The 14,493-nt window shown below is 43.8% G+C and overlaps 1 protein-coding gene across 1 annotated transcript; it reads right to left on the bottom strand.

The window, feature by feature from the left end:
- Positions 1–13,203: 13,203 nt before the first annotated feature.
- HTR1E (5-hydroxytryptamine receptor 1E) lies at positions 13,204–14,289 on the bottom strand (the record flags this gene model as incomplete). Its single annotated transcript, XM_081250866.1, has 1 exon — positions 13,204–14,289. One exon carries the CDS (start codon positions 14,287–14,289, stop codon positions 13,204–13,206), a length of 1,086 nt encoding a protein of 361 aa, XP_081106992.1.
- Positions 14,290–14,493: the final 204 nt, after the last annotated feature.

Raw genomic sequence — 14,493 nt, 5'->3', positions numbered from 1 at the left:
AAGAGTCTAGGAGTGTGAAGGGTAGAACTGTAGAAATATCCCATCAGATACTTTTTGGCTACCAATGTAACACAGCCAAGCAAAACTAAGATTCTTGGCTTTTCTTGACAGTGTAGGGCCAGTCCTCTCAGTGAGGAGGGATGATGTGCCTCCGCATCTGGGGCTTACTCCCTGTATTGAGGCTTTTACAGGACACACAGGGCTGGGAATCACAGCTTCCCAGAGGGTACCAAACTCACAGAACATGGTCTGGTGGTGCGCAGGGAGCCCCGTGAGCCGTTTCTCAGAATGATGACTTAGGCGCACATTTAAATCTCTTCTGTTAATGGTGGTGTCAGTTTTGGAACTTAAGCACATTTTGTAGATTAAAATGCAAAATAAAAAGCATTTCCTTGGGAAATCATCTTTTCTTAATGTCTCCTTATGGCCTGCTTTATGTTTCTGTGTCTTGCTGTTGGACTCTGGGTTTGCAATGTCCGATGCAGGCAGGTGGGAGAGAAGCTGACTAAATGAACAGGAGCAACTTTCTGCCTTTTCCCATTTCCTTTCCATTTCTCTTGTCCTTTTCATTTCCTTTAAAAAGACAAAGTGCCTGGACTTCCCCGGCCATCCAGTGGTTAACACTCTGCGATTCCAATGCGGGGGGCATGGGTTCGATCCCTGGTCAGGGAACTAAGATCCCACATGTCACACGGCCAAAAACAAAACAAAAAGAACAAACAAACAAGAAAAGACAAAGGGCCCAATCAATGGTTTACGTGGTCTCAGGATCCAGGTTAGTTAAATTCTTCATGCTCAGGTACTCTTTTTAATGTTGCCTGAGGAAGATCTCTAAGATCTACAGATTTTATTAGGACAACAAAAGGATTAGTTGAAAAGATATGAACCCATGGGATAAAGTGCATCTATTGATAGAACAGTTAACTCAAGCATAACTACACACAGAAAAATTATTTTGAAAATACTATTGTAACAATTTGGGGCCATCTAATCCCTCTACACTGTGCTGTGGGCAAAAAACAAAAACCAAACAAACAAAAAAGACAGAGAGAGCCTGAGAGATGAGGTGAGTGCTGTGTCCTGGCCCTTGTTCTCTAAACTTTCATGGCACTGGTTCCACATCTGCTTGAGGTCCCAAGTGTGGACACTCATCTCCACTGTCTTTCTATTCCAACTTGCTGGAGGATGAGCTCAGATATTCTGCTTCAGTGTCATCAGAGTTCTGCAAGTATGCTTGTACTGTGCTTGTTATTTCTTTTTTATGTTATCACTTGCTGTTGCTCAAAGTATGAAATGCAGGAGATTTCATCCTCCTGCCAGTATTTCTCTTCAAATGGTTTTGGTTGAGAATGTTCTGGACTGAGTTACATGATTCTGTATCATGCAAAGGGTGGTCCCTAGACCAGCGACATCAGTATCACCTGGGAATTTGTTAGCAATGCACAATCTCAGGACTCACTCCAGACCTACCAAATCAGAAATATGAGAAAAATGGCCTTTTACTGCATTTTAACACACGGTATTGAAAATGCTACTTAAAGTCTCTCTCTTCCATTATACTTAAATTTCAGTTAGGGAAGGAATCTGTGTCTAGCTCACTGCTAAATATCTAGGACCTAGCATAGTTCTTGGCAGATGATAGGTTCTCAGTAAATGTTTGCTGAATGATAAATGAATGGACATCTGCAGAGTAATGGTTGTTTGCTTAACCTAGTTGTTAAGTAACCAGTGTGTTTAGAAGGGCTCAATTGAGGAGTAATGCTAACAGTGCAGACAAATGAGGTGTGTAATTAGCACCTCTGATCCTATTGTTATTTCCCAGAAGAGATTTTCTGCCCAGTTGACTGTGATTAAGCGAAGGTAGACAACCTCCAAAGTGTGAAAAGGATTGGCCCATTTGGCAAAGAAGGTGACCCTTGTTCTCTCCTACTACTGTATCCTCAAATTGTGAGATTGATGATCTGCCCTTTGGCAGTCTGAAACTTTGCTCTCTTTTGATTGAAAAAGGTCATATTCCAGTTAAATCTACTGATTCGTCTGTCCTCCAATTTTATCTCTGAAATTGAAAATCTCCCCACCCTCTCTTCCCCCTCACTTTCTTTTCTTCTTTGGTACAGACTCCCCCTTACCACTCTCTGGCTATTCCAACACCTGTCTACCTAGTCTTCATTCTTCCAATCCCTTTCATTCAAAGATGCTTTGCAAACTGCAGGTCTGGTCATGTTCTCCTTTGGTTAAAGTCCTCAGGCATTTTTCTGCTGCTTGCAGGATGAGATCCAGGGTCCTCAGAGAGGGATTTGAGGCCCTTCATGGACCTGGCTGCCCGGCCAGCCTCCTCTCCTGTCACTCTCCTTCCTAACTCACACTCGGGCCACCACACACCACGTCTCATTCCCCAAACACCATCTGCATCTCTGCATCTCCATGCTTTTGTTCATGCTGCGTCTCTGAATAAATTGTCAGCCTAGTGAGCTCATATCATGTTCTGGTTCAAATCTGGAGGGAAGGCTCCCCTCCCCTATCTCCCACAGAACTGTTTATTTCTTTTTTTTTTTTTGCGGTACGCGGGCCTCGCACTGTCGTGGCCTCTCCCGTTGCGGAGCACAGGCTCCGGATGCGCAGGCCCAGCGGCCATGGCTCATGGGCCCAGCTGCTCCGCGGCATGCGGGATCCTCCCGGACCGGGGCACGAACCCGTGTCCCCTGCATCGGCAGGCAGACTCCCAACCACTGCGCCACCAGGGAAGCCCTGTTTATTTCTTTTCTCTGCTCACATACCACACTGTACATGTATCTATTATGCAACGCATCACACTCTGTTGTAATCACTTACTTGTTTACTTCACTTCCTCTTCCAATATATCATATTTTCCTTAATGGCTGGACTGTGTCTTGTTCACAACACAATGTGGTGCAAAGCTTGACACAGAGATGTTAATAAAAGTTAGTTGATTGCATAAACTTAATCTTCAAATTATTTTCTTTAGTAGACTAAATCCCTACCCACCCTTGCTGGACTTTAGTAATTTCTCCTGGTTATTTTTATTAAGAAAGGGCTCATCTCACTGGAAATATGCCCATTTGCTGGAGTATATTCAGACTTTCAACACTTTTTAAGTTGAAAGAAGCTGATTCTGTTCCCCTAGGATGGTTGTGACTGTTAGGCCTGGCTGAGTACATGGTGGTTGTTCATGTCATACCTCTGCTCCCCAAAGCCCTCAAAACACTTGGAGAAGATACAAGTGGAAGATACAGTGGAAGCCTGGTCCACAAACCCTTTAAAGATGCCTGTGAGTACTTGTCATGGACTGAATAGTGCATCTCCCCCGAATTCATATATCAAACCCCTCTCCCCCACAATGCAATGGTATTGGGAGGTGGGGCTTTGGGGAGGTAATTTGGATTAGATGAAGATCGGAGGGTGGATGGATCACACACCAATGGGATTAGCGCCATGATGAGAGTCATGAGAGAGCTTGCTTCCTGTCTCTCTCTCTGCTCTCTGCCATATGAAGATTCAAGGAAAAGTCTGCAGTCTGTAACTCAGAAGAGGGCTCTCATCAGAACTGACCATGCTGGCCGTCAGCTGATCCCAGACTTCCATCCTCCAGAACTGTACATTGCTGTGGTTTATAAGCCAACCATTTCTGTTGTTTCTATGGCATTTCTGTTGTAGCAGCCCCGATGAACTAAGACATTACTTTGATCACTCTGCCCACTGGCCCTCCCCCGCTGCCCTTCCTTACTACTCTCCATTCCCAAGACTAAGACTTAAGGAAATCAACATCACTTGCTCCTTGGGCAAAGAGTAGGTCACTTTATCCTAGGAACCAAAACAAAAGACAAGTAACAGCAACCATTGAAAGAAACCTATAATGGATAGAATTGAAATCCATGGAGTAAAAACTAATTTAGTTTCATGAGGGTAACTGAAGGGTATCAGGGAGTCATGGAAACGGTGTACATTTTCACCCTAGAAAGGTCACTGGAAAGAAAAGACTTGAACCTGGTCCAATGGCACTTACTGTCCAAATGGAGCCAGCGTGCCTGTTCCAAAAACTCTCGGCTCAGAGGCCTTGGAGCTCTGTGTGTCAGGGCTCCTGTGGTTGGAAGAGAGAACAGTGCAGGTTATGGCAGGTGGTGGTGATTGACTGTGATGGTAACTGCTGTTAAAAGAGAGACAGGAGTCTCTGGAACATTCTTACAGCTAAACCTCAAGGATCTGGAGCATAGTTTGGGGACCGGAAGGCTGTCAGGAATTGTAAGAGGCAGCTCTTGATGACAGGTGACACTGTTAGTTCCTTGGCAGCTTCATTCTACCCCTTTGCCATGGATGTGAGGTGGCTACTCTTTTTGTTTCAACTTCCCTTTGCTTATCTTTCTACTCCTGCTTCCCTTGACAGCGGAATGTCTCTTCATATATTTTTCATTCAAATTTTTGAGAGGTAAGAATGTCATCGTTGCAACTGATCACTTTCTGTCTGGGGGGAGCTTTTGTACCAGGCTACCCCATAGTACACAGCCAGCCTGTAGACAGAGTTGTTCTTGGGGCTGGTGCCTGCTGCCCTGACCAGTCAGCTGACGGATGATAGGGGAGAGGGTGTCACATGGTACCACATGGTGGACTGTGGTTCAAAAACCACCTAGAGCTGCTTTACTCAGCTGTGCCTGTGTCTCCTAACCCAGTTAGAAAGAGTTCGTGGGCAAGTCAGGTGTTCTAAGGCAAGATGTCTTGGGTATAGACATATTTTGGAAACTCTGATCATGATTTCTCCTAGGTATTACCAGTGAGGCTGAGATCCTTATAGGCTCCTGTTCCAGTTTGTACTGTATCCAACAATCATACATGAAATGACATGTGCATACATGGTACACCTGATGTTGCATTTCTAATTGGACTCATTCAATCAAGGACACTTGCCTGTATCAAACGTACCTTTGCTTTCCTTACTGTGCTTGAGGATACTGTTTTTGTTTCTACGGGTTTGTGTGTGTGTGATTAGAAAGGGAAGTCAGGCCTTAGTTCTTCATTAGTGAGAAACTGATAAGAAGTATTCAGATAAAGTTGTCAGGTAAGAAGACGCATGCTGCCTCAGAAGTTTTATAGTCTATGTCAACACCATTTACCTTATGGATGTTCTTTTTTAAAATAAATTTATTTATTTATTTATTTATTTTTTGGCTGCATTGGGTCTTTGTTGCTGCGCACGGGCTTTCTCTAGTTGCGGTGACCGGGGATTACTCTCTGTTGCAATGTGTGGGCTTCTCATTGCAGTGGCTTCTCTTGCTGTGGAGCACAGGCTCTAGGTGCACAGGCTTCAGTAGTTGTGGCATGCAGGCTCAGTAGTTGTGGCTTGTGGGCTCTAGAGTGCAGGCTCATTAGTTGTGGCACACGGGCTTAGTTGCTCCGTGGCATGTGGGATCTTCCCGGACCAGGGCTTGAACCCGTGTCCCCTGCATTGGCAGGTCGATTCTTAACCACTGTGCCACCAGGGAAGTCCCTGGATGTTCTTCTTGTTCTCTGTAAAACACCTCTTTTCCCCCCACCTGCAAAGTACAGCTAGAAAGGATGGCTGATGGTTCAGCTTGCAGCCTTAGCTTTTTTATATCACTGCTTCATGCCTCTGAATGTGTATTTTATCAGCATCCTTTTTTTTTTTTTACTGACCTGCATAAACACTTTTGTTATATTGCCCGACTTGTTCTCCTTTGTTATCCAAATTCCAACTCAGGCTTGATTGCTTAACTGAGTAATTGATTTATTCATTTGACAATTTCTTATTGAGTGCTTAACCATGAACCAGAAACACTTGGGGTCACTGGTCTGTTTATTATTAGACTGCTTACAAGTCTGAATTTTCCTCAGAGAACTGTTTCCATCACCATTCCTTTGGATGTCTTCATAAATTGGCATTTCCTAAATCATCCCTTGACATGTGACTATTTGATACCACATGAACTGGAAGAACATGTCCATATGACCTTGTTTCTTGTATCCATGTTGTTCATACATTTTCTTTGAAGAACCATTCATTCTCTTCCATTCTTCAGAGCTTCTGGTATCACCTTCACTTTCCCTAAGAATCAGATGAGCAAAATGCTCTCCTCTGCCTCATTTTCCCCTCATCCTCTTAGCAAAGGCAATGTTTTAAAATCCCTCTAAAATTCTATTTTATCCAAATAGAAAATAAATATAATCAGCTTTCTACAAATCTGCCCTGAAGACCAGGGTCTCATAGTCTTACACCTAGATTTTCTGCCCTCTTTTCCCTTTTATTTTCCCCTTACAGAGATCCCAGTGCTTAGGTAGATGTCAAACTCATGCCAGATTCTCACTTGGTGTTTGTGGACCCAAAACCATCACCAATATTATCTTCTGACCTCTACTCTTTCCAGTGCTGTATTCTTGCTTGCTTCATATCATTGCTGTTATACCTTTTTCTTTTTCAATTAAAAGTTTCCATAATCTACCCACACTCATGGCAGATGGTCAGTCAATATTCTTTGGGTACCTAAGACTTTGCTGATATTATTTTCCAGCTCCTCTTGTTGCTGTTTCTTTTGTATCATCACTGTCCTGATGCCTTCTTTTCTTTATAAATATTTGACAATTCTGCTTCTGCATGGAGAAGGGACCCTCCTTACCCAGGACATACTTCTGCTTCTGAATTTCTTAAAGTCTGTAATCAGTGTGTTCATTTCAATGAAATTCAACAGACATATAAATTATATAAATTGAAAGCTACTACGTACCACCCTCTGTGCTGGGTGCTGGGAGCTTCCAGGGAGCCAACAGATTACTTTCCTGAAGCAATTCTCCCCTCAGAGTGATTCCCTTCTATTAAGAAGGGAATAATTTCAACCCTTTTTTATGGCAAGGCTGAAGCCTGCTGTGAATTCCCCAGGGTTTATGGGGTGAAGGGAGGATAATTTAAGGATCCTGGATGATTTAAGGGTCCCAGGAACATCCAGTATCTTCCTTTCTACCATTTGAAATAGCTCTTCTTCCTACTGACAGGTATCTAAGATTGTCTTTAAATTCTATGCCTGAGGTGACTTAGGTGAGACTTCATTTTTCAAAAACATTTCCAGCAGGTAAGGATATGAGTTAGTTCTTTGAAGCATCAATATCTCCTCTTTGATGATAGACATTTTATTGGGTCCCTTTTCTTAATGATCTCTGCCAGTGTCACAGGAAACTCTTTAACCAATGTGGTGTCTGTATGTGTTGGCCTGACTCTCATTTTGATATTGGCAGATTCAAATTAGTCTCGAGCCTTTGAAACCCTCCATGGTTTACAATAAAAGTTCATAGGCAGCACTTTCACCATGCGTAGTCTTTAAGTTCTCAAATGTCCCCAAACCAACACCGGAATTAACATTAGACCCCTGAGCATCCCCACGCTGATGCTGATACACCTGGGGTTTTCAGCAGGTGGTGATAATGGTGGTAATGGTATTCTGGGTGGGGCAATTCTTTATTGAGTGGAACTGGCTTTTATTTTTTTATTTTTTATTTTTTTTTCTTTTTGCGGTATGCGGGCCTCTCACTGTTGTGGCCTCTCCCGTTGCGGAGCACAGGCTCCGGACGCGCAGGCCCAGAGGCCATGGCTCACGGGCCCAGCCGCTCCGCGGCATATGGGATCCTCCCAGACCGGGGCACGAACCCGTATCCCCTGCATCGGCAGGCGGACTCTCAACCACTGCGCCACCAGGGAGGCCCTATTTTTTTAAAAATATTTATTTATTTATTTGGCTGCGCCAGGTCTTAGTTGCAGCACACAGGATCTTTAGTTGCAGCATGCGGGATCTAGTTTCCTGACCAGGGATCGAACGGAGGCCCCCTGCACTGAGGGCGTGGAGACTTAACCGCTGGACCACCAGGGAAGTCCTGGCTTTTTCTTAAATTGCAGGATTTAGCCTCCTTGTCTCCTACTACAAAATGCCACTGGTGTTCTCTACTGAGATAACTAAATGTGCTCACAGACATTCCCAAATACCTCTTAGAACCACTGTGTGATGCTCAGACATGTTCCCATCTCATTAATCACTTTTCCTTATTTCCTGCTGATTATAGTTGATAATTTTAGGCACAGTGCCTTTTCACATGTTGCTCTTGGTAGCCCTTGTAAACTGAAAAGGATTTCACCCCATTCTCATATGCAATGGTTGTCACTGTCTCATCACTTTTAATTTAAAAATTACCTTTATTTGTATTTCTATTGTAGTCATATACTCCTTTTTGCTGTTTTTTCCTAATGTTCTCACTGTTTTTGTAAATACTGTACATAATGAAGTTATGTGTAGAAGGCCTTAAAAATTAAGCAAACACAGCAAATAAGCAAACACACATGAGTAGACTAAGACCAACGTGATGGTCAAAACTAAAATGACTTGTACAGGAAACCAGCAGAGTTAGTTGCTGGATGTTGCTCTGCATCTGACCTTGTACACAATTATCAGAGTTTGCAAACTGAAGTTCATAAGTGTGGAGGGCCTAATACAGTTATTCAAAGCAGATAGTAGTAGCAGTGCTACTAGGGGTACTTACTGACACCAGTTACAACCAAAGCTTCTACCAGGTCTCCAAGGGAGTGACATGTCCAAGAATTCTTTTACCAAGTACACAAACCAGGAAGTCCTAATTTATTAGTTAATGGAGGTGATTGAAATGTCACCCCTGGGTTTTACTTTTAATCTGCTAATGTTTAGCCTAGAAACACTGACCATATCAGAAGGTACTGTTACTTCACTCAAGCTTTAATTTAAAGGGGCAATAGTGGTCAATAGCAGTTAAATGAGTTAACTACCCTGTCAGTTAAATGAGTAAACCAAACAACAGAATTTTTTTCAACAGGTTTGATTTATACTAGGAAACATATACAGATTCTTTGCTAAGGGCAGAGGTGGGTAGGTATGAGAAAATATATTTAATTAGGATTTATCTAGTAAATTAGAAATGAAATTTATCTAGTTAGTGATAGTAAGTGAAAATAAGTTATGCTTCTGCTTCTTTGTTTTTTATTTCTTTAGACTCTTAAAATTTTTAAACTCTTATAATTGCCAAGAATTTTCAGTGATGACATATGGGGGGTGATAAGAAAGCAAGCGAGTTGCCTATATCGTTTTTAGGTATTATAGATATTACAGTCATGATAAATACTAGATTTTCAGCATAGGCACAATCTCAGTTAATTTAATTCTCAACATCCTGGTACATAGATCACCATTAGCTGGACAGCTATCTGACTTGCCTTGTAATATTTGAGCTGCACATACAGAAACCAATATCCCCTTGTGGAAAAGACTGCTCATTAGCCCCTTGTATCCATTCTCTCCTGCTTCCTTTTATTATAAAGTTCTCACTTTTAGCAAGACACATGGTTGCCCAACTAGAGATTCACCCTCTTATTCTCTTTAACAGCTTGGTGTGGCCACGTGACCAAGTTATTGTCAGTGAGCTATAAGGAGAGGTAAATGTGTACCGTTTCCACATGACTTCCTTAAAAGGAAATTGTTTGCTCTCCATTTCTCTCTCCTCCGTTCTATGGACTGGAACGTGGATGTGATGGTGAGTCAGCTTTGGCCATGCAGACGAGGACAAGCCTTGAGGGGACGGCAGAGCCACAAAATGGAAGGACCTGAGTCCCTGGAGGACATCGTGGAGCAGTCTCCTGCTCACTCTGGGCTGCCCTCCTACCTCTTGACTGTCATGTGAGAGAGAAAGAAACTATCTTGTTTGAACTACTATACTTGGGGCTCTCCTCTTTGAGAGCAGCTTAGCTTGAATCCTAACCAGTAAAGGACATTCATATATTCAGTGGAGAGAGAAATCCATTTTCTTTCCATGTGGAAGCATTCCTAGCAGTTTTTGAACAAAGATGGGAATGATAGGGTAAGTTTTAAAGAAAAAGGAACTGTGTTATTACATCATGGGATTTTAAAAGTTTGGTTTTCTCACTGAGAGAACATTGCACATTTACACTTCTTTTCTGGGGACATTTATTGAGTGCCTACTGTGTGTAAAACACTGTAGGAGGCCCTGGGGATACAGAGATGAAACAGACACAGTTCCTGCCCTCAAGGAGCTCACAATCTACTATAGCAGACAGAAGAAATATACAAACAAATGCACTATGAGATACGATGCATATGATAATAGAGATCCCAGTGAGGTTCTTCGGGAGCATAGAGCTGGGAGAGGACTTTCACATGACAGAGAAGGAAGGAGGACCTCAGGAAGGCTTCACAGAAGAGATTGCATTTGCACTCCATGATGAAGGACTGGGAGAAGAAAGATAGGAAGCTAGGGGGTCAGGTTTCTGGAGCAGTGGGGACAAATGTTAGGGGAGCTCAGAAAACACAGGAAATCTCCAGACGTTTCTGGAATATGAGGTGGGTGAGAAGAAGTGCTGAGACTTAATTCTGGAAATGTGGTTAGGAATTTTAATTTATTTTGTACTGGTGGGAAAATACTAAGGGATTTTGAGCACTGAAGTTAGAAATCAACAGGACATTCTAGGAGACTGAATCTCAGGCTTTAGCATGCACCAGAATCTCCTAGGGGGCTTGTTAAGATAGAGATGGATGGCCCCCGCCTTAGAATTTCTGACGTGGTGGGTCTTCAGTGGGGCCCTAGACTTTGCACTTCTAACAAGTTCCTAGGTGATACTGACGCTGCTGGTCTGGAGATGTTGCTTTGAGAACCACTGTTCTAGGAAAATGTATCTGGCAGGTGTGCAGGGGCGGAGTGGCAGGTGTGCAGGGGCGGAGTGGCAAGTGTGCAGGGGCACAGTTGCAGGTGAGGGGTCCAGAGGTAGGTGGATCAGATAAGAAGATTGGTCCAGGGGAGAGGACCAAGTTATTGGAGAAGAGGGGTGCATATACAGACATTGCTATAGAAGTAAATGGACAAGACTTTTATACTATCTGGATGTGAGATACAAGCCACAAAGAGAGAGAATCTCATTTACCTAATGTGAATGATAAAAAGCATGGTAATCCTATTATCTGAGATTGAGAAGGTGGAAAAGGAGAAGGTATGAGTGTGGGAAATGATCATGAGTTCAGTTTAGAAAGGCTGTGTTTGAGGCACCAATAGAGTGTCAGTAGGGAGATGTTCACCAGACATAATTCATGGGTCTAGGGTTTGAGAAAGAGAGAGATCAGAATTAAAGACACACATTTTAGAGCCTCAGGCATGGAACTATTTGTGGAAATGATGGAGGTTGGGATGGAATATGAATATACAGGAGGTGAGAGCTGAGGATAAACCCCTAGGATGAAGAAAAGGAGGCAAAGAATGAGAAGGTAGCTGGAGAACCAGGTTAGTAAAGGGATCCTGGAAGGCATGGGCTTAAACAAGAAAGGGGTGGTTAGCTGTTCTAATTGATGAGAGTGGGAAGTAGATAAGGACAGAGGAAAGCACACTGGATTTGCCCATTGGCAAGTCGCCGATATCCTTTGGGAGATCAGTTTTGGGGGAACTGGGTGGGGGGCATACCCAGATGGCAAAGGAGAGAAAAGTTAGTGGAAGGGGAGAAGTGGAGGTAGAACGAGCAGGTTGATGACTGGGGAGACTCAGATGGGAGTGTGGAGAGAGATGGAGCAGGGGCCGGAAGGGGAAGTAGGGCTGGAGGACATTGGTTCTAATGTCTAAGAGACTTGAGCAAACTGATGGGTGAAATTAAAGAAGAGTGGGGAGAGGAAGGGATGGTGGGAGGGAGGGAGGGGGAGGGAGAGAGAGAGAGAGAGAGAGAGAGAGAGGAAAGTAGCAAGATTACAGGAAATTTGAGAGGGGATAGAACTAAGGGGTAAAACATGGAGGTGGAGGTGGGCAGGGGGCAAAGCAATGTCTTCTCAACAAACAAACAAGAGACGTGATCTGGGGGGAGTGAAGAGGTGGGAGAGGCTGTGGATAAGAGGCGAGGAGCAGAGGTCTAGAACAGTCACCTACTGAGGAGTGTCCAAGAACTTACACCCTTTCAGTCCCTTCTGTCATCACTGTTGACTTAGTGATGAGCTCCACCATAGGACCAGAGCCATCAGTCCACGTTGGCCATGCACTGTGTGGCCTTGGGTCCCGCCTGCAGCCTCCTGGTCCCAGTCTGCAGTCCAGTATGGAAGCTATAGGGATTCCAGGAGACACAATTTCATACTCATTTGCTAGTGGGTGGCCTTTGCTGTAAACACAGATTTTCAATTTTTAATTTTTTTCCCAAGTGCACAGCTGGTAACTTAATGAGCAACAGTCTCCAGCAAAGTTCTTCAGGTAATATATTCTCTCATTTGATCCCTGCACCCCTTAATGGGTTCAGCAGCTTAATACTGCTTTAGAAGTTCTCCAAATTTGACTTGTACTCACACCTTAATCCTGCTAGAATGGGAGAGTGTACTCGAGGCTTAGCTGGGACACTTCTTAGAACTGGAGGAGGCCCAATATGTCTGTCAGGTTAAATAGCAACAAAATGACGAATTTCCATGATTGTCTTATAATATTATTTGCTTATGTTTCACATTCATAGTCAGAGACCTAGGAAAGTGCCAGTACATTCATTCCAAGTTCTTTTTAGAGAATGAGGATGCGTATTTAATCGTGAACTAAGAAGACATGCCAGCTGTACTATTTGTGTTGGAAAGGAGTGGGCCATGTAATCGTAAGTGGCTTTAGATCAGGTCTGCAAGCAGTAGATGGCAGCACACCACTGTTTTGTCTTTTACTGCTTTATGTGGTCCTGCAGTTTCCACTGGAATTGGGTAAGCATTCGGATCCATATGCTCAGAATTAATGCCACACACCAGGGCAAGTTATCAGATATTTGATTTATAAGTAATAAGAAATTCTCCAAATGAAGATTTATTTTGCTATTCTTTAATTGCAGGGTTAACTGAAATGGCTAAAAACGTAAAAAGTATTCACTATTTTACCTTATTTTTACTGCTGTGAAATTTCTGTTTTTGTGTGATAGTGTTTATTTGCAATTAGGTACCACAAATAAGACCAGAGGTAGAAAACAGCACACCCAATAACAAGCCTCAAACAAAACAGAAAACAAACAACCAAACAAAAACCAAGACCACACACACTTACAAACCTCCTGAACCAACTATGTTCAAGAATTAATAAGTTGCACCCCTTACCCCTCTGCACTCACGAGGCTGGTAAAAGTCATGCCTTCCAGCTTTTTACAATCTAAGTATGTTCTCAGCACCGAATAAGCTTTTTAAAAGCCAGCTTAAAGTCTTCATTAAAACTTGTGTAGAGCAGAGGGTTGATCAGAGAATTAACATAACCAAGCCATGTCAAAAAATCGGCCACTTCAGAGGACACGGTGTAGATGCTCAGACCTACAATCAGCTCTTTGATGAAGAATGGCAGCCAGGACAAGATGAATGCACCCAAAATCAGTCCGAGGATGCGTGCTGCCTTGCGCTCCCTGGTACTGGAGATTTGCTGGCGTTCTCCCGGGTTATCTAGGTCATGGGCAAAGGGAGGGATCCTGATGGAGGTGTGGATCTTTTCAAACCCTGTGGGAGGGTCTGAGGTGGAGAAGTCAGACACACAGAAAGTCTGTGTCAGTTTACAACTGGCAAACGAATTTTGGCTATCTGTGCTTCTGTTGCTTAAGTGCCGGCTTGATCCTCTTTTCTGGTAAAGGCTCTTGGCTGCATGGTAAATCCGGTAATAGAGAATCAGTATCAAAGTCAAGGGGATGTAAAATGCCCCAAGTGTGGAATAAATGGTGTAGATGATGTGGTCATGCTGGATGGTACACTGACTAGGGGGCAGGCTGAGTTGGCGGTGGCTCCTCCAGAACAGAGGGGGCATGGAGATGAAGACGGAGATGGTCCAGACCGTGAGGATCATCAGCCCGGCCCTCTTGGCGGTCCTCTTCCTGGCATACTCAATAGCGTTGGTGATGGCCCAGTACCTGTCCAGGGCAATCACACAGAGATGGAGGATGGAGCAGGTGCAGCAGGTCATGTCCACACTCAGCCACACCTCGCAGGTGAAGTACCCCAGCTTCCAGCTGTCCATGACGATGTACGTGATGCTCAAGGGCATGACGAGCACGGCCACCAGGAGGTCCGTCACAGCCAGAGAACAGATCAGGTAGTTGGCAGGCTGGTGGAGCTTCTTGGTGGTGCAGATGGCCATGATCACGGCCGAGTTTAGCAGCGTGGTCAGGGTGGTGATCATCACCAGAGTCATGGAAATGAGCATCTTCTCAGTGATGGTCTTGGGTCTCACAGCCACACTGGCTTCTGGGGTACAGTTAGTGATGTTCATTTTCCCCTGTTCTAATCTACACTGTGGAGAAGCTGATGGTTATTTTCCTGCAGTTGGAAACTATATAGACTTGAAAATCTCTCATTTGTAAGGAGGCGGCAATGTTTTCTTCAGCTGCGTAGTCTCTTGGGTTCCATTTCGTGTGGGTAAAGGGAAGCACCACAGCATTTCTTCTGAATGGAGGGTTCCTGGAAAATAGTGTGC

Source organism: Mesoplodon bidens, assembly GCF_964165515.1.
Source record: "Mesoplodon bidens genome assembly, chromosome: 12".
Classification (NCBI taxonomy): Eukaryota; Metazoa; Chordata; class Mammalia; order Artiodactyla; family Ziphiidae; genus Mesoplodon; species Mesoplodon bidens.
This window is presented reverse-complemented; position numbering and strand designations above follow the sequence as displayed.